This window comes from Ornithorhynchus anatinus, chromosome 1 (genome assembly GCF_004115215.2).
Source record: "Ornithorhynchus anatinus isolate Pmale09 chromosome 1, mOrnAna1.pri.v4, whole genome shotgun sequence".
Taxonomy (NCBI): Eukaryota; Metazoa; Chordata; class Mammalia; order Monotremata; family Ornithorhynchidae; genus Ornithorhynchus; species Ornithorhynchus anatinus.
This window is the reverse complement of record NC_041728.1, coordinates 159,238,556-159,266,270: the sequence shown is the minus strand read 5'-3', so window position 1 is coordinate 159,266,270 and position 27,715 is coordinate 159,238,556. Positions and strand designations below refer to the sequence as shown.

At 39.5% G+C, this 27,715-nt stretch overlaps 1 protein-coding gene across 1 annotated transcript in view; it reads left to right on the top strand.

Moving 5' to 3' along the window:
- Positions 1-7,589: 7,589 nt before the first annotated feature.
- SI (sucrase-isomaltase) overlaps positions 7,590-27,715 on the top strand; it is an 85,480-nt gene continuing 65,354 nt past the window's right edge. The window contains exons 1-6 of the mRNA XM_029048754.1: positions 7,590-7,973; positions 17,055-17,169; positions 18,787-18,893; positions 21,362-21,479; positions 21,571-21,680; positions 24,956-25,107. Coding sequence (XP_028904587.1) covers positions 17,055-17,169; positions 18,787-18,893; positions 21,362-21,479; positions 21,571-21,680; positions 24,956-25,107 — 602 coding nt within the window. The 5' untranslated portion in view covers positions 7,590-7,973. The remainder of the gene's footprint in view (positions 7,974-17,054; positions 17,170-18,786; positions 18,894-21,361; positions 21,480-21,570; positions 21,681-24,955; positions 25,108-27,715) is intronic.

Sequence of the window (27,715 nt, the reverse complement as noted above, 5' to 3'; positions counted from 1 at the left end):
CCTCTGCCCCTCCTCCACTCCCCATTGCCCCTACTCCCTCCCTCTGCTCTACCCCTTCCCCTCCCCACAGCACTTGTGTACATTTGTATATATTATTTATTACTCTATTTTATTAATGATGTGTATATATCTATGAATCTATTTACCTTGATGGTATTGATGCCTATTTGTTTTGTTTTGTTGTCTGTCTTCCCCGTTTTAGACTGTGAGCCCGCTGTTGGAGCGGGATTGTCTCTATCTGTTGCCGAATTGTAAATTCCAAATGCTTCAGTAGCACTGAATAAATACGGTTGAATGAATGAATGAAAGAACACATAGTCCACATCTCATCTCTCCCCACAAATCTCCAGTAGTTACCGATCCACCTCCCCATCAAATAGCATAACCTAATTAACAACAGTAATGAGTACTTTAAAGCACTCATATATATATAAAGCACTCATCTTGTTGATCTCCTGCTTCAACCCAACTCATATACTTTACTTCTTTAAGACCAATTTACTCACAGTTCCTTTATCTCATCTTTCTAGCCATTGACCCTTTGCCCACACTTTTCCCTTAGGCCTGTAACTCCCTTCTCCTTCAAATCCACCACTATCCCCACCTTCAAAGCCTTACTAAAATCATATCTCCTGCAAGAGGTGTTTCCTGACTAAGCCCTTATTTCAGTCTCCTTGTTGACCTTCCAGCCATATGCTTCTCCCCACTCCAGTCCATACTTCACTCTGCTACCCTAATCATTTTTCTACAAAAATGTTCAAGGCATTTTTCCCCTATCCTCAAAAACCACCAGTGGTTGTCCACCTGCCTCCACATATAACAGAAACACCTCACCATTAGCTTTAAAACACTCAATCTCCTTACACCCTCCTACCTCACCTCACTAATCTATTAAAACCCAGCCCGCACACATCACTATAATTTATTCATTCAATTGTATTTATTGAGTGTTTACTATATGCAAAGCACTGTACTAAACGCTTGATGCTAACCTCACTAAACTGCAGCATGGCATAGTTTGGGAGGCAGAAGGTTGTGGGTTCTAATCTTAGCTCTGCCACTTGTCTGCTAAGTGACCTTGAGCAAGTCACTTCACTTCTCTGTGTCTCAATTATCTCATCTGTAAAATGGGAACTGAGCCCGGGAGCCCTGTGTGGCACAGGGACTGTGTCCAACCCAATTTACTTGTATCCACCCCAGTGCTTTACAGTACCTGGCACATAGTAAGCATTTAACAAATACTACAATTATTATTATCTGTCTCACTACCAACCTCTCACCCACATCCTGCCTCTTGGCTGGAACCCCTTCCCTTCTCTTATTCCACAGACAATTATTTTCCCCTCTTTCAAAGCCTTTCCCTGACTTTCTTCTTTTCCCACTCCCCTTCTGTGTTGCCCTGACTTACTGCCTTTATTCATCCCAGCCCCACAGCACTTATGTACTTATCTGTAATTTATTCAGTTATATTAATGTCTGTCTCCCCCTCTAGACTGTAAGCTCATTGTGAGAAGGGAATGCGTCTATTATACTGTTATATTGTACTCTCCCCAGTACTTGGTACAGTGCTCTACACACAGAAGGCACTCAATATTATTATTATTATTATTATTATTATGGCATTTGTTAAGCACTTACTATGTGACAAGCACTGGTCTAAGCACTGGGTGAAATACAAGCTAATCAGGTTGTCCCATGTGGGACTCAAAGTCTTAATCCTCATTTTACAGATGAGGTAACTGAAGCACAGAGAAGTTAAGTGGTTTGCCCAAAGTCACAAAGCTGACAAGCGGTAGAGTTGGGATTAGAACCCAAGACCTCTGACTCCTAAACCCGTGCTCTTTCCACTGAGCCATGCTCCTTCTCTGAATATGAATATGATTGACTGACTCACTCACTTGATTATTCCTCATCAAAGCCCTACCTTATTCATCACCAAAGTACTTGGTTCTGAAAACCTTAAGTATTTTGATATTTACCTCTCCTAAATTCCCAAAACACTTATGTACATATGCATTAGTGTGGCCTACTGGATAGAGTATGGGCCTGGGAGTCAGATGGAACTGAATTCTAATCCCAGCTCTACCACTTGTCTGCTTTGTGACCTTGGGCAAGTAACTTTACTTCTCTGGGACTCAGTTACCTCACCTGTAAAATGGGAATTAAGACTGTGAGCTCCATGTTGAACAGGGACTGTGCCCAACTTGATTTCCTTGTACCCACCCCAGTGCTTAGTACAATGCCTAGCACATAGTAAGCAGCGTGGCTCAGTGGAAAGAGCCCAGGCTTGGGAGTCAGAGGTCATGAGTTCAAATCCTGGCTCTGCCACTTCTCAGCTGTGTTACTGTGCGCAAGTCACTTAACTTCTTTGTGCCTCAGTTACCTCATCTGTAAAATGGGGATTAACTGTGAGCCTCACGTGGGACAACCTGATTACCCTGTATCTACCCCAGCTCTTAAAACAGTGCTCTGCACATAGTACGTGCTTAACAAATACCAACATTATTAAATACTGCTATTACTATGATATTATCATTATTCATTTATATTAATGTCTGTCTCCCATGCTAGTTCTGTTAACTTTTTGTGAGCTGGGATCATGTTTACCTACTCTTACTATATACCATGTAGTGTACTAAGTGCTGGGGTAGGTACAGGATAATCAAGTTGGACACTGTCCACATGTTCTAAATAGGTCCTAAGCCCCATTTTACAGATGAGGTAACTGAGGTACAGAGAAGCTAAGTGACTCACCCAAGATCACAAAACAGACAAGTGATAGTATTGAGATCAGAACCTAGGTCCTTGTGATTCTCAAGCCTCTTGCTCCATCCACTAAGCTACTTCTCAGTTGCACTATATTCTCCCAATCGATCAATCCATCAAACTATGGCATTTATTTAGCACTTGATTTTTACTAAGCATTGTACTTACTAAGTGCTTGCAAAGAGTTTGTAGAAACAGACCTTCCCACAACAAGCTAGAGGGAAGACAGATATTAGCATAAATGAATTAATTATGGCTATGTTCATAAGTGTTGCGGGGCTGAGGGTAGGGTGAATCAATAAATTATATTGAGTGCTTACTATGTGCAGAGCACTGTAATGAGTGCTCAGAAGAGCACAGCACAACTATATAACAGACATATTCCCTGCCCACAATGAGATTAGAGTCTAAAGGGCGAGACAGACATTAGTATGAATAAATAAATTATAGATATAAGCGCTGTGGGGCTGGAGAGGTGTCACCCATTTTGCCGGGACAGGTTAGAAGGTTGTTGCGATAAGAGGGAGAGACCAGGGTCAAAAAGGCTGATCCATGCAAGATTTATTCTTCCTGGTCAATTGAACTTTCTTTTCAGGAGGAATACATTTGTTTTCAGTTATTCAGGTGAAGCGAATTGAATGTCCCTCATAGGAGGACTACACATACTTTACTTGCATGTGAAGATGTACTTAGCTCCCTCCCATGAACACTTCCCACCTGGGAGGAATCTATTTATGGCAGAGCATCCAGCTCCTCCCTGTGAATGCTTTCCATTCAGGAAGAACGTATTTATGCATGACCCGCACATGGCGAAACAACCTAGTTTCCATCCCGTGAGCGTTCAGCTGGACACTCACCTCTCCTCACTTGATGCAGACAGAATGGGCAACCCACAGTCTGGGCAGAGATGACAAGCAGCCAGCTCAGCAAGTCTCGATCTGCTGCTCAGAACGTTGACGGTAACAGGTATTTATCAACTGTTCTTCCAGGCTATTCGGGCTTCCAGTTTGCCTGTCCACTCTCTGTTTCCCCCTCCCCACTCATCCATACCTTATTTGGTTGGCCCAGGGGCGATGGACACCTTCTGTATTCCTGGCTGGGATGTCTAGAGGTTTTGGTCGTGGTGGCGGAGCCCTGCCTACGATTCTGAGTTCCATTTTGCTGGCTTGGGCAGTCACGAGATTCATTCATTCAATAGTATTTATTGAGCACTTACTATGTGCAGAGCACTGTACCAAGCACTTGGAATATACAATTGGGCAACAGATAGAGACAATCCCTGCCCAATAATGGGCTTACAGTCTAATCAGTGGAAAGAGACGGACAAAAACGAGTACATAATCACGATAAATAGAATCAAGGGTATGTACACCTCATTAAAAAAATAAATAAGGTAATAAAAATATATAGAAATGAGCTCACTGTGGAGGGCAGGGAAAAGGAAGAGGAGCAGAGTCAAGGATGACACCAACGTTGCGGGCTTGAGAGATGGCAAGGATGGTCATTCATTCATTCAATAGTATTTATTGAGCACTTACTATGTGCAGAGCATTGTACTAAGCGCTTGGAATGTACAAATCGGCAACAGATAGAGACAGTCCCTGCCCACTGATGGGCTTACAGTCTAATCAGGGGAGACAGACAAAAACAGTAGCAATAAATAGAATCAAGGGGATGTAGAAGCAGCGTGGCTCAGTGGAAAGAGCACGGGCTTTGGAGTCAGGGCTCATGAGTTCGAATCCCAGCTCTGCCACTTGTCGGCTGTGTGACTCTGGGCAAGTCACTTAACTTCTCTGTGCCTCAGTTCCCTCATCTGTAAAATGGGGATTAAGACTGTGAGCCCCACGTGGGACAACCTGATTCCCCTATGTCTACCCCAGCGCTTAGAACAGTGCTCGGCACATAGTAAGCGCTTAACAAATAGCAACTATTATTATTATTATTATTAACTCATTAAAACAATAGCAATAAATGGAATCAAGGTGATGTACATCTCATTAGCAAAATAAATAGGGTAATAAAAATATATACAATTAAGCGGACGAAAACAGTGCTGAGGGGAGGGAAAGGGGGAGAAGCAGAGGGAAAGGGGAGAAAAGAGAGCTTAGCTGAGGGGAGGTGAAGGTGGGGGTAGAGGGGCAGCAGAGGGAAAAGGGGAAGCTCAGTCTGGAAGGCCTCTTGGAGGAGGTGAGCTCTAAGTAGGGCTTTGAAGAGGGGAAGAGAATTAGTTCTCTTCTAGGTTGTACCGTCCACAGTGACAGGGAAGTCTGGAAGAGGTCAGGTTTAGCAGGGAAGATAAGGAGCTCAGTTTTGGACATGTTCAGTATAAGAGGTGGCCAGAAATCCGGGTGGAGACGTTCTGGAGGCAGGAGGAGACACGAGCCTGAAAGGAGGGGGAGAGAACAAGGGACGAGATGTAGATTTGGGTGTCATCGGCGTAGAGATGATAGTTGAAGCCACAGGAGCAAATGAGTTCACCAAGGGACTGAGTGTAGATGGAGAACAGAAAAGGGCTAAGAACTGACCCTTGAGGAACCCCAACAGAGGATGGGAGGGGGAGGAGAAGCCTGCAACGGAGACTGAGAATGACCAGCCAGAGCGAGAAGAGGAGAACCAGGAGAGGATGGAGTCCATGAAGCCAAGGTGAGATAAGGTGTGGAGGAGAAGGGGATGGTCGACAGTGTCAAAGGCAGCTGAGAGGTCGAGGAGGATTAGGATAGAGTAGGAGCCATTGGATTTGGCAAGAAGGAGGTCATGGGTGACCTTTGAGAGAGGAGTCTCGCTAGAGTGGAGGGGCTGGAAGTCAGATTGGTGGGGTTCCTGGAGAGAGTTGGAGTTGAGGAATTCAAGGCAACGAGTGTAGATGACTCGTTCTAGGAGTTTGGAAAGGAAGGGTAGGAGGGAGATAGGGTGATAACTGGAAGGGGAAGTGGGGTCGAGAGAGGGGTTTTTTAGGATGGGGAAGATATGGGCATGTTTGAAGGCAGAGGGGAAGAAGCCACTGGAGAGTGAGTGATTGAAGATAGAAGTTAAGGAGGGGAGGAGGGAAGGGGTGATGGTTTTTATAAGGTGAGCGGGAATGGGGTCTGAAGGACAGGTGGAGGGGGTGGCATTTGCAAGAAGGGAGAAGTTCTCCTCTGAGGATACTGCAGGGAAGGATGAGAAAGTAGGGGAGAGGGTTGGGGGAGCAAAAGGGGGAGGAGTGACTTTGGGGAGCTCAGACCTTATAACATTGGACCTTGAGATGGTGGGTGTCACGGTTCACCTTGACTCATACCACCCCTTGGCCCTTGCCATCCATGCCCACCTGACTCTGTCCCCTGCCATATACCCTCTGGGTCACATGATGGTGGAGCTGTACTGGAAGTGGTGCCTTCCAGCATGTTGAATGTCAAGTGAACAGTTTAACAGTGCTTTGCATACAATAAGAGCTAAATAAACACCACTTATTGATTGTTGAAGAGAACATAGCCTCATTGTAACTGATGTGACTGTATTTCATGACTACACTGCTGGTAACTTTGCCTTACCCCTAGAATGTTCAATATGACTTCTAGGTGATTTTAGTGGGATTATGTAAGAACCTGAATATGTCTTCTGTGGTTGATTCATTTAGCCATTTATAAGGAAGGAGAACTACTTGGCTTTATAGATCTCTAATTTGACATGAATCTTGATCCTACTTGTCACTAAATTATTCTGACGATATATAGCTAACAAGATATGATACCAGAGAAAGCAATTATTAATTGTGAAATATCCCTGTTAACCATTTCCTAAGATAAGGCATTTTACAATCTGTATCATATTCAGTTTAACAATACAATAAAAGCGCAGTAGGAAGCCAATATATAGCTGGACTGCATAGCATGGTAATCATTTGCTTGTGTTACTCAGTATCATTACCAGATTGGGAATGCAATAGGTGATGAGGTAAGTCGAATTCACTGATGTTCATGACTCTGCTACTGTAATAGCAATGTTATATATGTGCCTAAAATTTGAGGTAGCATATTTACAGATCCTTCTTTATAATTCTAAATATGAGAGGATAAGAATAGTAAAAATTGCCTGTGATTTTATGACACTAAAATATACACCAAGATTTGGTCATTTTTGAATGAAATGAACATCTGCTCAAATTGTTTGGAAATCAAAGGTGTTTTCACATCTAGTTATCTGAGAGAACAGAGGAAAATTATCTTTGAATTTCAGTAGTTTTACAGCTATAATTCTGTAGAAAGTAAGGCCAAAATGACTATATTTCAAATATGACTTTTTAAGATATTTAAGATATTTGTTAAACACCATTTTAAGCAGTACTGGTTAGAGGTCAGATGCAGTCCCTGTCCCATATGGGGCTCACAGTCTAAGTAGGAGGAAGAACAGGTATTCCCATTTTACGTTGAGAACACAGAGGCACAGATAAGTTTAGTAGCTTGCCCAAGGTCACATAGCAAGCGACTGGAAGAGCCAGGATTAGAATCCAGGTCAGTCAGTCATATTTATTGATCACTTACTATGTGCAGAGCACTGTATTAAGGGCTCGGGAGAGTACAATGTAACAATGAACAGGCACATTCTGGCTCCCAGGCCTGTGCTCCCAGGCCTGTGTTCTTTCTACTAGGCCACATTTCTTCTCAATGACTTCTATTTTTTGCAAGGTAAAGCAACTTATTATACTTCAGTTTTAAAAGCACTTTGATTTCTCTCGTATCTCTTGTAAATCATTTTGTGATTCAGTTAATGTGCTTTCCAACTCGTTAAGCAGTGTTTCTTTTGAGGTAGCAAGAGGCATCTCGGGGGAAAAGGGCATCAGTTCTTCTCATGATTTCTGATCATTTGTGTTTTGGTTATGGCCACCTAATATGTGGTTCATAGTATTGGAAATATAGGCAGAGTTGAAATCAGGCAGGCCAAATGTTTAGCTGGATGTGAGGTTACCTACAGCTAGAAAGACACCTAATCACAGCAGGGAAACCAGAAAGGAAACTTTCAGGCTGAAGGAGTTTCTGCTATTATCACTTGCTCCTATCCAAGGTTCCAGGTTCTGGAACTGCTGTGCTTATAGTTTCCAAGTCCTGAAGTCCGAGAACAGCCACCTCCCTTCCAACCTAGAGAAAGGAAGGGGATCGTTTGGCAGAGGCACCGTCTGGACAATCTCCTCCAGTCTTCCCTGCTGTTGTCCTGAGGGATACATCATATAAGTAAGTCTGGGTGAATGCCTGTGTGTGTGGATGTTTGTGAGCAGAGATGAAGGGGTTATTGGCATCTGTATTTATTAAATTCTTAAGCAGTGGAGTCAATAAAATAGAATCAAATCACACGTGGGGTTCACACTCGAAGGGAAAGGGAGACCAGATATTTAATTCCCATTTTACAGATGAAGAAATTGAGGTACAGAGATGTTAAGTGACTTGTCCAAAGTTCCTCAGCAGGCAAGTAGCAGTGCTGGAATTAGAACCCAGGTCTCCTGATTCCCAGACCAATGTTCTTTCTGCTGTCACTCTGATCTATCCATTCTCTTTCATATGTGTTTCTAGGTGTCATTCTGTATTTTTTATACTTCTGTCTTTCTGTTTTCCATTCGTCAGAGTTTTTGTATGATGTTTCCATCATATGGTTCTTTCAACTGATAGTATTTATTGGCTGTATCTCTCTAAGAAGATCTTTCAGTTTCTTTTCCCTTCCCACATCATGTCTCTAAATCTATCATTCTGACATACCATGCTATATTTCATCTTTTTTTTTCTTTTTCCCAGTTTGGGTTATTGTTCATAGCTCCATAACTCCAATTATTATATTTTCCAAAGTATTAAGAAGTTTGATACTGCAATTTAATTTCTTACTATTCTAGTGATATATTTAGTTAACCATTTTGATGACTGGAACTTCTTGTAAGTGTGGACTACAAAAATGTCTAACTAAATTTGTGACTGATTCATAGAAACTACTTTGCTATGTCTGTTTTAGGCACTAGTTCATTAGGACTGCTTCTATGTTTTAGGATTTTTACTAACAGAACAACCTTTTGTTTTTTTCTCTAGGTATTTTTTTTTCTATTGACTGTCAAGTTGTGATATTAACATAATGGAAAAATGTGATTTATTATCATTGCTGTATTGACCTGAAGGTTAAAGATTAGTTAAATGAGATTTATTGTTTGTATAAAGTTAAACATTAATGGATCCATGTCCTTCACACAAGATTGAACAGTTTCCTAAATCTAAACAGTTCTTTAGTGAATTAGTATCATTACTAAGCACCAAGGATGTGCCCAGGAGAAAGAGCAGTGTTCTGGGAATCAAGAAACAGAGGTTCTAGTCATGTCTAGTCATGTCTAGTCTAGTCAGCTGGAGCTATGACCTCAGTGGTAAAGGATTCTGACTGAAAAGTTTCCTAAAATCCCACCTCTTCTAATAAGGCTTGTCTAATCAATTTCCCAGAACCACCATTCATAGGACCCACCAATCAAGTATCATTTATGAACCTATTTATAGCCACCTTTAAGACTTTAGTAAATATGCTTAGTCAATTATATATTGAGTTATTTATTTAGAATAATATAGTTATAATTATTGCTATGTCTATGTTCTCCATTTAAGTGTGAACCCATCATGAACATCATTGTGATCTTCATTATTTTGTCCTTCCCTAGCATCAAGTACAGTGCTTGAGAGGGTACAATATAAATATATATATATATAAATATACCACTGATTGTGAAAACTATTTGTGTCCGCTATGTAACATGCTGCCCCTTGATCTACTTCTCACTTGTTGCACACTGGCCAGGTCGGAGAACAATTTAGCAGAAAGACTGCACCATGCACTCTGTCAGTCAATTTCTCTGTCCAGATTTGTGGCCTTGAAGTTTTAGGATTGAGGCTAATCTGATACTTCTGATGGGAGGCGCCATTAATAAATATCACTTGAATAATCTAAACATTTAGGCACATCCTTGTTTTTTGGGTTCCCAGGCTTTATGACAGCCACAAACACCTTCCATACAAAGTGCTTCAAATAAAAAACTTTAGAAGTGATCATGCAAGTAGATTCATGGGCAGGGAACATATCTACCAAGTCTTTTATATTGTACCCTCTCAAGCACTTAATACCATGCTCAGGACACAGTAAGAGCTCAGTAAACATGATCGATTCAGTCATGAGTGTAAAACACTGAAGAGTAGGACTTCCAAACATGTTGCTTCTCACAAACTTTGACCTACTTACTCCCTTTTAAAACCCCATCACCCTTTCCATCCTGTTTCACTGAAAACAAAAAAAATGTTGCTATCAAAGACTAAAGGTGATTAACAAGTATAATTCCAAACTATTGGTTCTAGAAAGCTATTTCAAAAATGTCAAATGATACTTTTAATATACAGGAGTTATATTACATTATATCGTTGCTTTCAAAGCCCCTTTGCTATCGAGTACCTGTTTTACCCATCTTAGGTAAACAGCAGCACATAATACAGATTATTTCATCAGCTCGTTTAAGGACATCAATTATGAAAGTAAAGGGAAGCTGCCTGAATATGACTTCAGGATGTTCATTGGCTTTGGAACTGTTTTATTTTGTATAGCCCATAAAATAAGCTTTAAGCCCACAAATGGCTTATTGAAATGTCAGAGTCCAAATTTTAATTTATAGTCATAAATGATTAAAATATTGATCTTTCATGTAAATATGTTTGAAATTAGCTAAATTTACTAAGTATAATTCATTCATTCATTCAATCACATTAAGTGCTTACTGTGTGCAAAGCACTGTATTAAGGGCTTGGGAGACTACAATATAACAACAGACACATTCCTGTCCACAACGAGCTTACTGTCTAAAGGGGGGGACAAAAATTAATATAAATAAATATATACATAAATAAATTACAGATCTATACACATGTGCTGTAGGGTTGGGAGTGAGGATAAATGAAGGAGCAAGTAAGAAGGGTGCAGAAGGGAATGGGAGAAGAGGAGAGGAGGGCTTAGTCAAGGAAGGGTTCTTGGAAGGGATGTGCCTTCAATAAGGCTTTGAAGTGGATGAGAGGAATTACTTGTCTGATATGAGGAGGGAGGGAGTTCCAGGCCAGATGTAGGATGTGGCAGTGAGATAGAGTCTCAGTAAGAAGGTTAGCGTTAGAGGAATGAAGTGTGCAGGGTGGGGTGTAGAAGGAGAGTAGCCAGGTGAGGTAGGAGGGGGCAAGGTGATTAAGTGCTTTAAAGGAAAAGGTAAGGATTTTTGATGTGGAGGTGAATGGATAATCACTGGAGTTTCTTGAGGAGTGGGAAAACATGGTCTGTATGTTTTTGAAGGAAAATGATTCGGGCAGCAGAATGTAGTATAGACTGGAGTGAGGAGAGAAAGGAGGCAGGAAGGTCAGCAAGGAGGCTGCTTCAACAATCAAGTTGGTATAGGAAAAGTGCTTGAATTAATATAACATTTAAAGCACTTGGTATTCATCCTACCCTCGGCCCCACAACACCTACATATAGATAACATGCAAAAAAACATAATTGATGTATTTATATTAATGTCTGTACCCCCGTCTAGACTGTAAGCTCCTTTTTACAGGGAACCTGTTACCAACTCTGTTGCACTGTATTCTCACAAGTGCTTAGTACAGTGCTCTCCATGCAATAAATGCTCAATAAATGACATTGGTTTACTGATTCAAAATAAATGCTTAAATTTTGAACCTACCTTTCAAGAGCATTTATTGAGGATTCATTCATGCAATCATATTTATTGAGCACTTACTGTGTACAGAGCACTATACTAAGCACCTGGATTGTACAATTCGGCAAAAAATAGAGACAATCCCTGCCCAACGTCGGGCTCACAGTCTAAACAGGGGAGAAAGTCAACAAAACAAAACAGAACAAAAGAAAACTAGGCTGGCATAGATATCATAAAGATAAATAGAATCATAGATATATATAACATTAACAAAATAAATAGGGTAATCAATAATATATTAAAATGAGCACAGTGCTGTGGGAAGGGGGAAGGGCAGAGGGCGGGGCAATGGGGAGGAGGAGCAGAAGGAGAGGGGGATCAATATGGGAAGGCCTCCTGGAGGAGGTGAGCTTTCAGGAGGGATTTGAAAACGGTAAGAGAGGCAAATAATAATAAGGATGGTATTTGTTAAGCGCTTACTATGTGCAAAGCACTGTTTCAAGCACTGGGGAGGGCACAAGATGACCAGGTTGTCCCACTTGGGGCCCACAGTCTTCATCCCCATTCCACAGATGAGGTTCCTGAGGGACAGAGAAGTGAAGTGACCTGCCCAAAGTCACAAAGCTGACAACTATACTAAAGCTGAGCACTATACTAAATGTTTGGGAAAGTACAGTAGAGTTAGTAGACACAAGCAGTATAATAATTGTAGTATTTGTTAATCACTTGCTATCTATCAGGCACTGTACTAAGTCCTAGGGTGGACACAAGCAAATTGAGTCCCTGTCCCACAAAGGAGACACAGACTTAATCCCCATTTAACTGATGAGGGAACTGAAAAACAGAAAAGTGAAGTGACTTGCCCAAGATCACTTGCCAGCAGACAAGTGGCAGAGCCAGGATTAGAACCCAGGAACCTCAGACCCCCAGGCCTATGCTCTATCCATTAGGTCACACTGCTTCCCAGTAAAATATAAAAATATGTATATAAGAGCAACAGAGTAATAATAATAAAGTTGGTATTTGTTAAGCGCTTACTATGTGCAGAGCACTGTTTTAAGTGCTGGGGTAGATACAGGGTAATCAGGTTGTCCCACGTGAGGCTCACAGTTAATCCCCATTTTACAGATGAGGTAACTGAGGCACAGAAAAGTTAAGTGACGCCCACAGTCACACAGCTGACAGGTAGCAGAGCCGGGAGTAACCATGTGTTTAGTGCTGCCATGGGTTTGGGGTGGGGTAATCAGGTGGGGAAATTAGAGATTAAGAAAGGAAGGCCTCTGGGTGTAGATACGATATGAATGGCCTTGAAGATGGGGAGAGCAGTGGACTGTATGATGTGATATGGGAGGGAGTTCCAGGTTAAAGGAAGGGCATTAGCAGGAGGTCAACTCTTAGAAACTTGAAAAAAAAAAAGCATTTATGAGTAGGACACTAACACAGTTGGTGTTCAAACTGCAGCACTGTGGGAGAGGAATGAAGATAAATATAAAGTAATAAGTATAAGTAATAAAGTTTTGATTTTGAAGCACATTGGATGACAGCTTTTTGTGGTTGTCATAACCCCTGGAAACCCAGAAAACAAGGGTATAAGGAGTTTCTGATTGATGCAGAGAGAAATGGGCTACCGCTGGAGGTTTCAGAGAACAGGGAAGACATGCACAGAATGCTTTTAGAAAAATGATTCAGGCAACAGAGCAAATATGGACTGCAGTGGGGAGGTAAAGACAGGGAGATAAGTGAACAGGCAGATGCAATAAATAAATTGGGATATTGCAATTGAGATATTGTTTTGGCCAATATGATGGCAATTTAGATGAACAGGAAGGGGCAGTTTCTGGAGATGTTGGATATGAAGAATAGACATCATCTGGTGCTAGAATATGTGTGTTGAAAAGAAGATTTGAGGATTATGAACCATCTTAAGAGATGGAGAGATTGGGTAATAATAATAATAATAGTGATAGTATTTAAGCATTTACTATGTGCCTGGTACTGTACTAAGTGCTGGTACTGGGTAATATTGCCAACAGTGATGGGAGAGTTAAGTAAATGAGAGGCATTCTCTTTAAATGAATAACTTCAGTAAAAGTATGATAGTGTTTATTAAACAATTTCTGTGGGCACTATACTTTTTACTGGTGTAGATATGAGTAATCAGATCAGATCCAAAATCTGTCTCATAAAGGCTCATAGCCTGAGCCAGTGATAGAGCAGTTGTCTTTTTCTCAATTTACAAAAGAAGAAACCAAGGCACAGTAATGCTAATTAACTTGCCTAGGTCACACAGTTCACATCTGATGAAGAATCTGGGTTTCCCGACTCCTAGTGTTGTGCTATTTTTGCTAGGCCATGCTGCCTCCCTAATGCCAGATTAAATTTAATTCTTTCATTTCAGTTAATTAGTTAAAACATTAATTATTTCCAGAGTCTTTATTGATAGAATGTCAAAAAGTTATAGTTGGAGAACCGTAACGTTTTGGATGTGCCTATTGGAAGAATGTGTAAATGATGGTAGGATTGAAGAGGTTAGCTATTTACATTTTAACAGAAATTTAAAAGGAAAACTGACCAGCATCACACATTCATTCATTAAATAGTATTTATTGAGTGCTTACTATGTGCAGAGCACTGTACTAAGTGCTTAGAATGTACAAAGCGCTTGGAATGTACAAATCTACACATCTGGCAAATGTTGAAGATGGTGAGAGAAGTTAAATTGTTCCCGGTTCATTCTCCCTCACTGTCCTTTCTCAGAGTAACTCCTCTTTAGTCTACCAAATTCTTCCCTCTTGGTTTGCCTCCATTCATTGTTTCACTCATTTAAACCTCCTTTATCGTCTGCCTGATTCAGGTGGAGAATCTGGCAAGGGCTCACCATTGATCCATTTTTCTCCCAACAACAAATTTGTTTTACCTGGGCTATTTGGGAGGCACCAGGGGCAAAGATAACTTTGCTGTGGTGATTGTAAAATTGGCTGCATCGAGCACACCCCACAGATACACCCAGAAATAACATTGAATCACTTTGTGGGATATCCATTTTGAGAACGTTCTGTAGCACTGGGGGGTGCAGTGCATGAAATCTATGGAGGCCTGCTTGACACCTGGGAAAAAAACCTTACGATTATTGATGTTATGCAGTCACCCAGATTCTGCAGTAGCTACATTAGTCTTCTCACTGGTCTCCTTGCCACCAACCTCTCCTTTCTTCAGGATCCCCTGTCAAATATAACCTTTTACATCCACTTACCCCAAACGTCAAAGATTCCCAAGTCTATCTGAACAATTATTATTTTTATTGTGGTATTTGGTAAGTATTTACTATGTGCTGAGCAATGTGCTAAATACTGCAGTAGACACAAGACAATTGGGGCTCACGGCTCAAGAGGGAGGAAGAAGAGATATGGCATTATATCCCCATTTGAAGGGAAGGCAGATTAAAATGAATTACAAGTATGGGAAAGCAACACAGTTGAAAGATAGTAATGATTATTTTATTTGTTAAACATTTACTATGTATCCAGCACTTTCTCAGCACTGGTTTAGATGTGTTGATTGGGTCACTCACTGTCCTTATCCCAGGTAGGGCTCACTATCTAAGTAGTAGTAGGTAGAACAGGAATTGAATTCTCATTTTACAGATGAGGAAACTGAAACACAGAGAATTTGTGATTTGACCAAGGTCAGACAACAGGAAAGTGGAGGAGCCAGGATGAAAACCCAGGCCCTCTGATTCTAAGCCATGCTCTTTCCACTAAGTCTCATTGCTCCTACATAAGTGAATACCCAAGTGCTTAGTTGATAGTGAAGTTCTGGGGTGGCATAGTGGAGATAGATAGGGCAGGGAGTTGAGAGAATAATCAGGGAAAGCTTTCTGGAATAAATGTGATGTGCAAGTTGTGAGGGCTGGGCTTGAGTCTAGTACCTCCATTGTATTGTACTAACCCACACTCTTTAGTCCAGGACTCTTACCACAATAAGCATTTAATATATACCACTGATTGGATGCCAGAAGGGAGGGTGTGAGCAGTAGGTTGATAGGTGTTAGCAATAGGTAGATGATGAGAAATTACAATGGGGCTGCAGAGGAGTAAAATGTATGCACCGTTTAGCGGATAGAGCATGAGCCTAGAAGTCAGGAGGTCATGGGTTCTAATCCCACCTCAGACACTTGTCTGCTTTGTGACCCTGGGCAAGTCACTTAGCTTCTCTGTGCCTCAGTGACCTCATCTGTAAAATGGAGATTGAGACTGTGACCCCTATGTGAGATGGAGCTGTATCCAACCTGATTTTCTTGTGTCCACCCCAGCGCTTAGTACACTGCCTGGCACGTAGTAAGCACTTAACAAATAACGTTATTATGATTATTGTGTGTAATGAGAAATACACGGGGATAAGTAGGTAATAGGGAAAGAGTTAACCAAGTGCCTTTAAAGTCAGTGAGGAGGCTATGATTTATGTATATAAAAAGAATGGGTAACCATTGGAGGATTTTGAGAATTGAGGAAACCTGTGACAGAAGAGCCTGAAGAAAAATGATACTGACAGCAGAGTAACTATGAAATCGAAAGGGGAAAAACTGAAGGAAGTAGTCAGCAGCATATGATAAATGATTGGACCCAGACAGTAGAAATTTAGATGGAGAGGAACATGTGGTTTCTGGTGAGGCGAAGAAAGAACCGACAATATTTGGTGACTGAGGAACTAGGTGAGTTGAAAGAGAAAGAGGACTCAAGGGTAATGACAAGATTGCCGGCTTGAGGAATGGGAGAATGGTGATGATAGGAAAAATTAGGGAGAAGAGGATTGGGGAAGCAAGCTATGGAGTTGGTTATCTTTTGGACCTGTTGAACCTGAAGTGCTGGAGGTACTTTCCTGTAGAACTATCCTGGAGTCAGGGGAAAATTGTGAGATGGACAAGAGGGAGAAGAGGTCAGTGCTATTGTGATAGAATTGGGAAGTTATTTACATAGATGTGATAGTTGAAGCTTTGAGAATGGTTAAACTCCCCAAGAGAGTAGATTGAGATTGAAAATAGAAGAGGACTTAGAACTGAGCCTTGAGTGACACCCACAGATGGGGAAAAGCCTGTGAAAGAGAGAAAGAAGGAATAGTCAGGAATGAAGAAAGATAAACCAGGAAAGGCTGTGTCATAGAAACCAAGGGTAGATAGTTGGCTTTGAAATTACCCAAAGAAAATTTACCATATCTCATTTTTGACTCTCCTGCCTCTGATCCCTTACTCATTTCCTCCCTTGCCTGGGACTTTCCACACTTTCAAACTTCCCTGTCTCAGTCCTTCCCATTTTCAGTCCTTTTGAAAGTAATAGTACAAGAGTCAATGTCTGACTAAATCCCAGGACCCCATATTCTATCGAGCCAGGAGCCACTTAAAGCTTATGCCTATTTATCTATTACACGATCTTCTTATTCACTCATTTAACCCTTTAAAAACAAATTTGCTATTATTTTATCTTTGGTCTTTGTCTTACTCTCACTGTACTATTTGATAACAAAAACTAACTTTAATTTTTAGTATTTTTAGAATCAGTTAAGTTAAGTCCTTATTCCTAAAAAAAAAATATTGTTTCTTTCCCTTTAGATGGCGAAGAAGTTCAGCGGACTAGAAATTTCTCTGATAGTTCTTTTTTCCATAGTGACAATAATAGCTGTAGCCTTGGTTATTGTTTTAGCAACAAAAACACCTGCAGTCAAAGGTATGAACTACTGAATGATGAATGATGAGCTATGAACCATCTAAATTGTAATGGATTGAATAAATGTTTATTCATCAATAGTGTTGTACTTCATATTATCATTGATAGTGAATAGACCCTGTGATTCTGACAGACCCAAAAATCAAACTAGGATTTTATTGCTAAGGATGTTGCCAGGGTGATTGGGTAGCTATATATGTATATAATTTCAACTATGCAAGTACAACCAGTTATGCTGGAGGAAGGTGTTAGCACAACATATTTGGCTGGAATGTTGTTAGAATAAAAAAGTAACTCTCATTCAGTCATGTGAACCTGTTTGGGTTCAGGAAACCATGATTTTGGAAGAAATAGTTTGTAGGTGGACACAAATACGCTGTGAGTTCCACAGTAACATATTGAGAGTGTTCCATAATGCAAACCTTTGCAAGAACACAACCTCCTGGTTTTAGTAGAACTGGCTGTATCCTGCAGAAGTCTGCAGTTAATTGTTCTTCTTACTATGTTAGCAACTTGGTCACTGATTTACAATTCATTGTGCCAGTTTCCCCAATTTGTACATATGGCATCCATGAAGATGTTGGAAAATATGAAACCAAAATCCTCACTGTATTTTTTTCATTTGCATAATTTTGTAGCTTGCCACATTTTTTACTGGTAACATAACTTTGATATGAAGTTCACTGACAGCATGAAAATGTGAATTTCCCAGTAAAAGGGGGCAGAGCCTTCTTCACATAACTTCCCACTCTAGAATATTGGGAGAGGCTTACTCTAACCCTAGCCATACCACCTTTGACATCTCTATTGGAAAACTCTATGAGTTTGAGTATTTATATTAACATTTGATATTTAAAGATGATACTTCTGACAGGAAGATTCTAAACCTTTTTAAAAGCATATCTCTTCCAATAGGCCTTCCCCATTTAAACCCTCATTTCCTCTTCTTCCACTCCCTTCTGTGTCATCTGTGCACTTAGATATGTACCTTTATTCACCTATCCCTCAGCCCCACAGCACATATCTGTAAATTATTTATATTAATGTCTGTCTCCCCCAGTAAAGTGTTTGCTCATTGTGGGCAAGGAACAGGTCTACCACCTCTATTATTTTGTGTTCTCCCAAGTGCTTAGTACAGTGTTCTTGCATATAAGTGCTCAATAAATATGATTGATATGTATGCTGAATAAGCTCAGTGTAAATTTGTTTGAATTTACTCCCTGTAATACTTCCTGCCTTTTCTGGTCTGGAGCTCCTTCTTTCTTTCCTCCTAATTTCTCCTCTTGTTGGAGTGAGGGTTAGAGAATTGAATCTGAAGAGGGAAAATTATTAGAAGACCTTTATAACTTTTTCCATTATACTTGATAAGAAATGTATTGGAAACTGCCAAGGGAGTCTTCCATAATTTTCAAGCTCCTTCTCATTTATGCATCTCCTATTGAAATCTACACAGGCAACAAATAGATTCTAGTCTACTGAATGTATGAATTTCTATACAAAACAATTAAAATGTCATATGCATTTGCTTAAAATTGCAATATTAGTTTCTTTAAAATGTTTCTTATATACTGAAAGTGTGAATGCAATATTTTACTTTGCTTTTTGTCTTTATTCTAGAATATGTATCAGGTTACCCACGACCTACTCCAGGAAAATGCCCAAGTGATCCAAATGCCCATATAAATGGAAGAATAAACTGCATACCAGATCAACTAGCAACAAAGGTTAGAAAATCAGATATATAGGTCACATTTATGAGGTGATATTTCATTTATCCTTTGGTATATATGTTCTTTAATGTGATGAATGTTCACGAAAAATAGACTCAAATATTTCATGAATCAGGATCTGAAAAGGTAATATTTGACTTGGCTCTTGATAATTTTGTGTTCACAAGAATACTTTCCTTAGGTACTTGAAAGAAATATGAATGGGTTTGACTTGTTTTTTTTCCTTTTTGTCTATGTTTTATCTGCAACTAAAACTAAATAACCTATCTCCTGAAAGATTGTCTCTATATATGACAAAATGGAATGTCTAATGATCTTGAAGCTCAGCCTGTATGTTTGCATTAGAGCAATAAATTCTACTTGTCAGTCTCATCAAAACGTATGAGCCACTGTGTATTAGTGATTCAGTATCACCCAAATCATTTTACTCTAGAAATTTCCCTTTGTAGAAGAGGATTCAAATAATTTATTTATTTATTTTGAACTTTATAGGGTTTAGATGTAGGGTACAGTTAGGTTCTCATTCACTCTGAAGTGTGATTTTTTTGTGGAGCTTACATTTCGGAGATATGAGCAAATCAGGCTCCAAGTGTATATTTGTGATTGAGCCATTATCACTAGAAGAAATTTGTCATGAGTTTGAAATATTTGTTCAATTAAAGTCATTTTTCTGGTAGGTAATCATTGTGTAATTTCCAATTGAAGTTACCTTTCATCACTGAAGCTGATTGCAGGAAAGCAATTAATTAGTAAAATAACCTATCCTAAATTGGATACAGGTATTTGTTCCCTAACCCCGGATAATTCTTCTCCTTAATGCTATTTTTCAGATCTATGAAAAAACAACTCTTTTTTTTATATTCTGTTTCTGAATTACATACCCTGAATATATTATATTCAGCTCAATATGCTGATTAGTCAAGAACGCTAGAGTTTAATAAAGGAAACACTTCCAAATGGAATATTAGAAACTATTTTCACATATTTTTCAAGGGGAACCAAATTATATTATCTGTTCTCGACCTCCATGAAATGGCAACAAGATTTATTGACTGCACTGAGTCAAAATGCAGATTCTTTAGCATTTGATCATACTCCTAGATATTCTTTCTTCTCTTCTTTCCTGCCCTAGAGTCAATGATCATTCCCATTCTCTGACTGGCTCCCCATTAATCCTGTCTCCTGAAACCATGTCCATTCCTAATTCTAAATTGTCCTCAAAAGCTACCTCCACCAGGAGTTATTTATCAATGGATATCAATACTTTTGTCTGTCATCACATCATTCCATCTTGATGTCAACATTTATGGATGAATCTGTTTATCTACCTTCCCATTATTATTTATTTCCTCCATATATTGAAAGTGTCTCTCCAGTTTAAGCATAAGCTTCTTGTGGACTGTAAACATGTAAATTTTCTATTTTGCACTTTCCATAAGCTTAGTACAGTGCTTTGTCCTAGCTGGGTGCTCAGTAATTACTCCTATCTGCTCCTAATACTATCATTACAACTTCTACTATCAGTTATTACTAACTAATTATAATAATAATAATAATTATTATTATTATGGCACTTGCAAAATGGATAAGTAACAGTGTTAAGCCAAGCACTGTTCTAAGTGCTGGGGTAAATACAAGTTAATCAGGTTAGACACAGTCCATGTCTCACATAGAGCTCACAATCTTATACTCATTTTACAGATGAGTTAACTGATACACAGAGAAGTTAAGTAATAATGATGCTATCTTTTAGTGCTTACTATGTTCCAAGCACTGTTCTAAGCACTGGGGTAGATATAAAGTCATCAGATTCTTCCAAGTTAGGCTCACAGTCTTAATCCTCATTTTACAGATAAGGTAACTGAGGCTCAGAGAAGTTAAGCGACTTGCCCAAAGTCACACAGGTGATCAGTGACAGAGCCAGAATTAGAACCCATGATCTCTGACTCTCAAGCCCGTGCTCTTTCTACTAAGCCATGCTGCTTTTGCCCAAGGTCACACAGCAGACCTATGGCAGAATCAGGATTAGAACCTAAGTACTTCTGATTCCCAGGCCTGGGATCTAACCAGTAAGCCACGAATCAGTGGCATTAATTGCTTACTGATCATATCTTACTTATGTTGTGTGTTCCCCAACTTTCAGTACTCAGGACTAAATATTCATTCATTCAATAGTATTTATTGAGCGCTTACTATGTGCAGAGCACTGTACTAAGCGCTTGTATCTTTTGGATACTGATAATCGGAAGAAAGCCGTCCATTCAGACAACTTGTGTATGGGAAGTGGAGCTACTGCTGCAGGCTTGAATTGCAGGGTTCAGTGGATTGATGGAGCTTTTAAAACAAAACATTTCACTGCATACTCAGAAAGAAACGATCAGGATTTCCTTAACAAAGAGTTGAATGTTAAAATCAGACTGTGCAGTAACTAGCAACCAGAGTAATTCAATTTTTCTTGATAGGAAGTGTGTGCCCAGCGAGGTTGTTGCTGGAGGCCTTTGGATGAGAGGCACATTCCCTGGTGCTTCTTTGCAGACAACCATGGCTACAGAATAAATGAAGAGGCATCCACGAAGGCTGGTAAGCAGTACATTAGATTCTCTTCAAAATGTAATGCTTGCATTTTAGCTTGCATTGCAATAAAATAGCTCTTCTTTTTCTTGCCTTGAAGGTGTGGAAGCTCATTTAAGCCGGTTGTCAGCACCGTCCCTGTTTGGAAATGACAGCAACCTGGTCTTATTTACAACCCAAAATCAGACCCCCAATCGTTTTCGATTCAAGGTATGGATCTCTAAAATTCAAAGTTACAATCCCCAAACTGCTAAGGCAACTCACATTAAGGATGTTCTATTGGTAACAGCTCAAAGTTCTAACATTGTTACTCTTAAATGATAAAATTGGTGTAGGAGTGGATGTGAAAGCAGTTCTACTCAAGTGAAACTGTAGGAAGAATTTATTTAATCATGAACATAATTACTCAAGATGCTGGGACTAATTTCTCATGTCTGCCAAAAATAGGCTAAAGTTTCAAATGGCTAAGTGGTCAGAAACTTTTACAAAAATGGCCACTATTCAAAAACAGAAACTTGTGACAAGGCGTGTTTGGTCTGATGCGGGTGATGTATTGATTTTGAAGTCATCTGAGCCGATTGGACTTCGATTCTTGGGTCAAGATTTTCTCCAGGTCACATTTCCCTTCCACAGCTCCAGAAAATTGGTTATAACCAACTGTCTTCCTCATTGTTCAGGCCTCTCTTGAAACAGACTTCAACTGCTTTAGGCACAAAACCACTCCCCTCCCTGGGCAGCTGTGGTTGGCTTTGCCTCCAACTCTGGTCTTTCTAACATATCTCTGCCAGGCAAATTGGAAAAGGGTTTAGAAAGGAAGTAGAACTGGAACAACTGGTTAGTAGTACTAATGGATAATGACAGAACCAGTGTAAATGTTCAAACAGTGTAGACTTCCCAACCCAACCCCAAACTTGCTATTTCTAATCTGATTCTGGCCAAGGCAAGGGCATAGGGATTGATAGTAGCTCTGAATACAAAGGAGAAAAATGCATTCTTCCCTTCCCAGTGAGTGCCTACAGAGCTGATTCTCTAGGCAAATATTTGAATCAACTTTGGGTTTCTTTTACTGTTACTCTAACATCATCTACAAATAAAGAATAGTTTTTTTTTATGTACCCACAATATTTTAGGTACTGACCTGGTACACTAAATTTCAAGAAATAGTAATTACATTGTAAATTTAATTAATAGGATATGAAAAATGCTTGCTTTTTGTGGTTCCCAATTAATGTTAATAGTTATGAATATTACCTAGAGATAAATGTTTTATAAAATATTAGTTTTGAATATGCATCATGGTTTAAAATATATATCAAATTTCAAGCACAGATGTTTATAACATTTAGTTTCAAATTTAACCACAAAGTTGAATTATGAAAGTGACAGTTTATCAAAAGATTTTACAGGGAAGAACTTGACTGTTGTTCATGCCATTAAATCAACCAATCAACAGAATTCTTTGAGCACTAGCTGTATGCCAAATAGTGTACTAGGTGCTTGAGAAAGAATAATGTAGTAGAGTTGGTAGTCATGTTTCTAGTCCACCAGGAGCTCACAGAGGAGGCTGGCAATAAAATAATTAAGTTGCTGACTGACATTTAATTTGTGCGAGGGGAGTCACTGAGTATGGATGAAGTGAGTAACAAGTGTACAGATCTAAGTGAATAGGCAATGTTGAAGGGAAAGTGAGATGGAGAAATGGGGGCCTACTCAGGGAAGGCCTCTTGTTGCAGGTGAGATTTCAGTAGGCCTTTGAAGGTGAGGAGAAGATGGTCTGTTTGCTGTGAAGGGAAAGTGAGTTCCACACCAGATGGAGGGTGTAGGCTAGAGTCTGTGGTGAGATGTACAAAATCAAAGTATAATGAGTAGACTGGCATTAGAGGAGCACCGTGCATGGCTTTGCTTATACTAGGAGATCAGCAAGAGAAAGTAGGAGTGGAAGTTGAATGAAAGCTTTAAAGCTGATGGTAAAAGTTTGTTTGATTCAGAGGTAGATGGCCAACCATTGGAAGTTTCTGAGGACTAGGGAGAGGTATTCTTTTTTTTTTTTTCAGGAACTTGATTCAGGCAGCAGAGTGAAGTATGGACTAGAGAGGGTAGAGATAGTAGTCATGGAGGTCAGCAGGTAGGCTGATGCAGTAGTAAATATTGGATTGGCATCATAACAGTTTGAATGGAGAGGAAGAGCTGGATTCTCAAGATGTTGCAAAGAAAGAACCAACAGGATTTGGTGACAAGTTGAATTGGAGAGATGTTGAGGCTAATGCAAAGGTCTTATATTTTTTAATAACATTTATTGAGTGCTTATTAAGTACCAGGCATTGTACTAAGCACTGGGATAGATACAAGGTTGTCAGGTTGGACACAGTCCCTGTCCCTCACTGAGGCTCACAGTTTTTCAGATGAGGTAATTGAGGCACAGATAAATGAAGTGATTGGCCCAAGTTCACACAGCAGATGGGTGGTCGAATTGGGATTAGAATTTAGGGGCTTGTGAAACAGGCAAGATGATGCTCTTATCTATAATGACAGGAAAGTCTGGTATGGGGAAGGACAGGGTCTGACAGGGAATATGAGTTCTATTTTGAACACATTAAATGTGAGGTGTTGGTGGGGCATCCAAGAATAGAGGTCCTAAAGGAAATGGAAATGTATGACCATATGCCAGAGACTAACATAGTTTCAACCATTTAGACAATTGAATATGAGGCAAGATACTGTGGTAGCTTATCCAATTATTTTGAAGGATTTATCCAAAAAAGAATGTCATAGACCATAATGAAAGCAATTCTTTGCACAACTATTGGAGTAAATGCTAAGGAATTTTAGCAATTCTGAAAACATAAATTCATGAATAAATCACTTCAAATATTTGATAAAAGTGGTGACTAGTTCTATATCCCAGATATATGATTAGTAGTATTTGTTAAGAACAACTTAGCAAAATTTTCAAACTTGCATTTTGGAAAGTTTTTTTTTTTTTTTTTGCATTTAACTTTAAAAAAAAATGTTGATTTTTTTTTAAATTCAAGGAAAACTCTTTAAGTCCTGATATTCATTATGTGTAATATATATATATATATATGTTACACATAATGTATAATGAATATTATTTTTCACTAGAAAGCAATAATAGTAGTGGCATTTGTTAAGTTCTTACTTACTCTGTACACTGTTTCTAAAAGCTGGGGTAGAATCAATAAGCTAATCCTCTAGACGGTAAACTTCTCCTCTAGACTGTAAGCTCATTGTGAGAAGGGAATGTCTCGGTTTATCGTTGTATTTTCCTCTCCCAAGCTCTTAGTAGAGTGTTCTGCACACATTAAGTGTTCAATAAATGATTGAATGAATGAATCAAGATAATCAGATTGAATACAGTCACATGTAGATCTCGTAATCTAAGTTCATTCACATCTCAGAAGCTGTGGAGCTATATCAATTTTAGGAAATCCAACATTTTAAATTAAATATTTTATTCTTTTCAGATTACTGACCCTAATAAAAAAAGATTTGAGGTCCCTCATGCTCATGTTAAGACTTTTACTGGAAATGCAGCTTCCAATCCAAAGTATAAAATTGAAGTTACAAAGAATCCATTCAGCTTCAAAGTGATCAGAAAAAGCAACAACAGAATCCTGTAAGTATCTCTTAGTTAATATGAACGATGTTGAAATTTTACAGGCTTTGTACCCAGCAGATTCTGGGTACAAATAGACTTAAGTATATTCTCCTGTTCATGAAAGATCATTATCTAGATTGTCATTTAGCCCTGAAGATGTACATTTTTCAAAAATCATGCTTCTACTACTCTTAGACTATGGCCATGCCAAATATATTGAATAAAACTAAATATTCTGCAATACTGAAGCAAATAAAAGCAATTTTAGTGTGATCAAAATGAGAAGATACTGCAGTGCAAAAGCTCTTAGAAGTGTTACCCTTGGTCACCATTTGTGGTTGGATAATTATTCAAACATATCATTTATATATATTTAAACCTGATGTAATATAAAATCATTATTTATAAATGTTTCAAGAAAAAAAATATGATCATGACATGGGTTTTAATTATTTATAGACTATGAACTCACACTATTTTTAGAAGTGAAGAAGTAAAAGGACCTTTGCTATACCAACACTTTGAGGTTTGAGTGTAATCAAAGGTTTTAACCATCAACACACAATTCAGTGCCTCACCAAAATCTATTCCCTAGGCAGGACATTGTCTAATGATGCTAGGTTTGCTATAGAAAGCATAATCAAAAAGGCCAACATAGATTTTAGAAGTCAGCAAGACAGAGTGTGGTAGCAATGGGACATTAAGCTCTCTTCCACATTGAAGAACTGTGAAATTATTGTTGTGCTCAACGTTCTATGCAGCTATGAGCCTTGAATGTGCAGTTTCTGGAATAGTTTCATTAATGTCCACTGTGAACCATTCTCTAGATCTTGAGGAACAAGAGACAAGGAGGCAAAAGAGAAAGTCACACCAGGTACTGCAAGCACTTAGCCTTAACTGTATAAGTTGAACAGATGTATGAGCTCTCACATCACCTTTGTCTACTTGTAAAGTAGGTAGAGAAAGCTCAGTAAAGAAATGTTGAGTGTCAGTGCCACCTGCGGGGTGGGGGGAGGGGAATATATGAGAGCAGTAACATATTCCAATGGAACATCAAATGGAAGGACCAGTTAACCACTAATGAGGCCTGAAATGAAATCATTAAGGCAAGACTCGCAGCAGCACAATTTTCCTGGTTGGAACATGAGCCAAGAATAGAAGACAACAGGAGACCAAACAACCTCTCCTTAGGGAGCTGAAAAGAGGCACACACAAAGAACCTCAGAGGGGTGTTAAAGATTTGATGGAAGCACAGTTATGAATAATAATGATAGAGTTATTTGTTACACGCTTACTTTGTGCCACTCGCTGTACTAAGTGCTGAGGTGGATACAAGCAAATAGAAGTGGACACAATCCCTGTCCCATGTGAGGCTCACAGTCTCAATCCCCATTTTACAAATGAAGGAACTGAGGCACAGAGAAGTGAAGTGACTTGCCCCTGGTCTCTCAGCAGACAAGTGGCAGAGCCTGGATTAGAACCCACCACTTTCTGACTTCCAGGCCCGTCCTCTATCCACTACACCATGCTGCTTCTCAGAATGTGAAGAGTAGTGCACAGATGGGAGACAAATGTGGAGAGTTAACTTGGAGTTCAGATATAGGGATTGATCTTTTAGAGCTATAATTTCAGACAATGGTATATTTGGCAACAGATCCAGTGCAGGACCCCACTGGCACAACAAGAATCAGTCAGTCAATCCATTGTACTCACTGAGTGCTTACTGTGTGCAGAGCATCTATGCATGCTCCTAAATAATCTATGTATATTTTTAAATAATGTCTTTTCAGCCACATTCAAATATGATGTTGTTGGTATTTGTTATGCACTTACTATGTGCAGAGCACTGTTCTAAGCACTGGGGTAGATACAGGGTCATCAGGTTGTCCCACGTGAGGCTCACAATCCCCATTTTACAGATGAGGTAACTGAGGCACTGAGAAGTGAAGTGACTTGACCACAGTCACACAGTTGACAAGGGGCAGAGCAGTGATTCAAACCCATGACCTCTAACTCTCAAGCCCATGCTCTTTCCACTAAGCCACGCTGCTTTCAGTCAGTAGAATAATTTTCAAATATGATGAAAAAATAGTTCCTTGGAAAGTCAGAACACAGATAATTGATAAAGTTTCCTATCCATGAGTTCATTGGAGACCTGCCATTCTAAATTCATCAAATACACTCTGGGCTTTTCATTCACTCAGTACAGTGCTCTGCACACAGTGAATGCTTAATAAATATGACTAAGTACTTGGTAACAATATATAGTGACAATTCCTGCCCACATTGAGCTCACATTCTAGAAGGCAGGGAGATAGACATCAATACAAATAAATAAATTTACTGATATATACATAAGTGCTGTGGGGCTGGAAGGGGAGAAATCAAAGAGAACAAGTCAGGGTGATGGAGAAGGTGGGTGGGAGATGAATAAAAGTGGGGCTTAGTCCGGGAAGGCCTCTTGGATGAGATGTGCCTTCAATAAGGCTTTGAAGGGGCTGGGAAGTAATTGTACATGAGATTTGAGGAGGGAGGGTGTTCCAGGCCAGAGGCAGGATGTGGGCCAGGGTTCACAAGTGAGTCAGTTGAGTTGGAGGTACAGTGAGAAGGTTAGCACTGGAGGAGC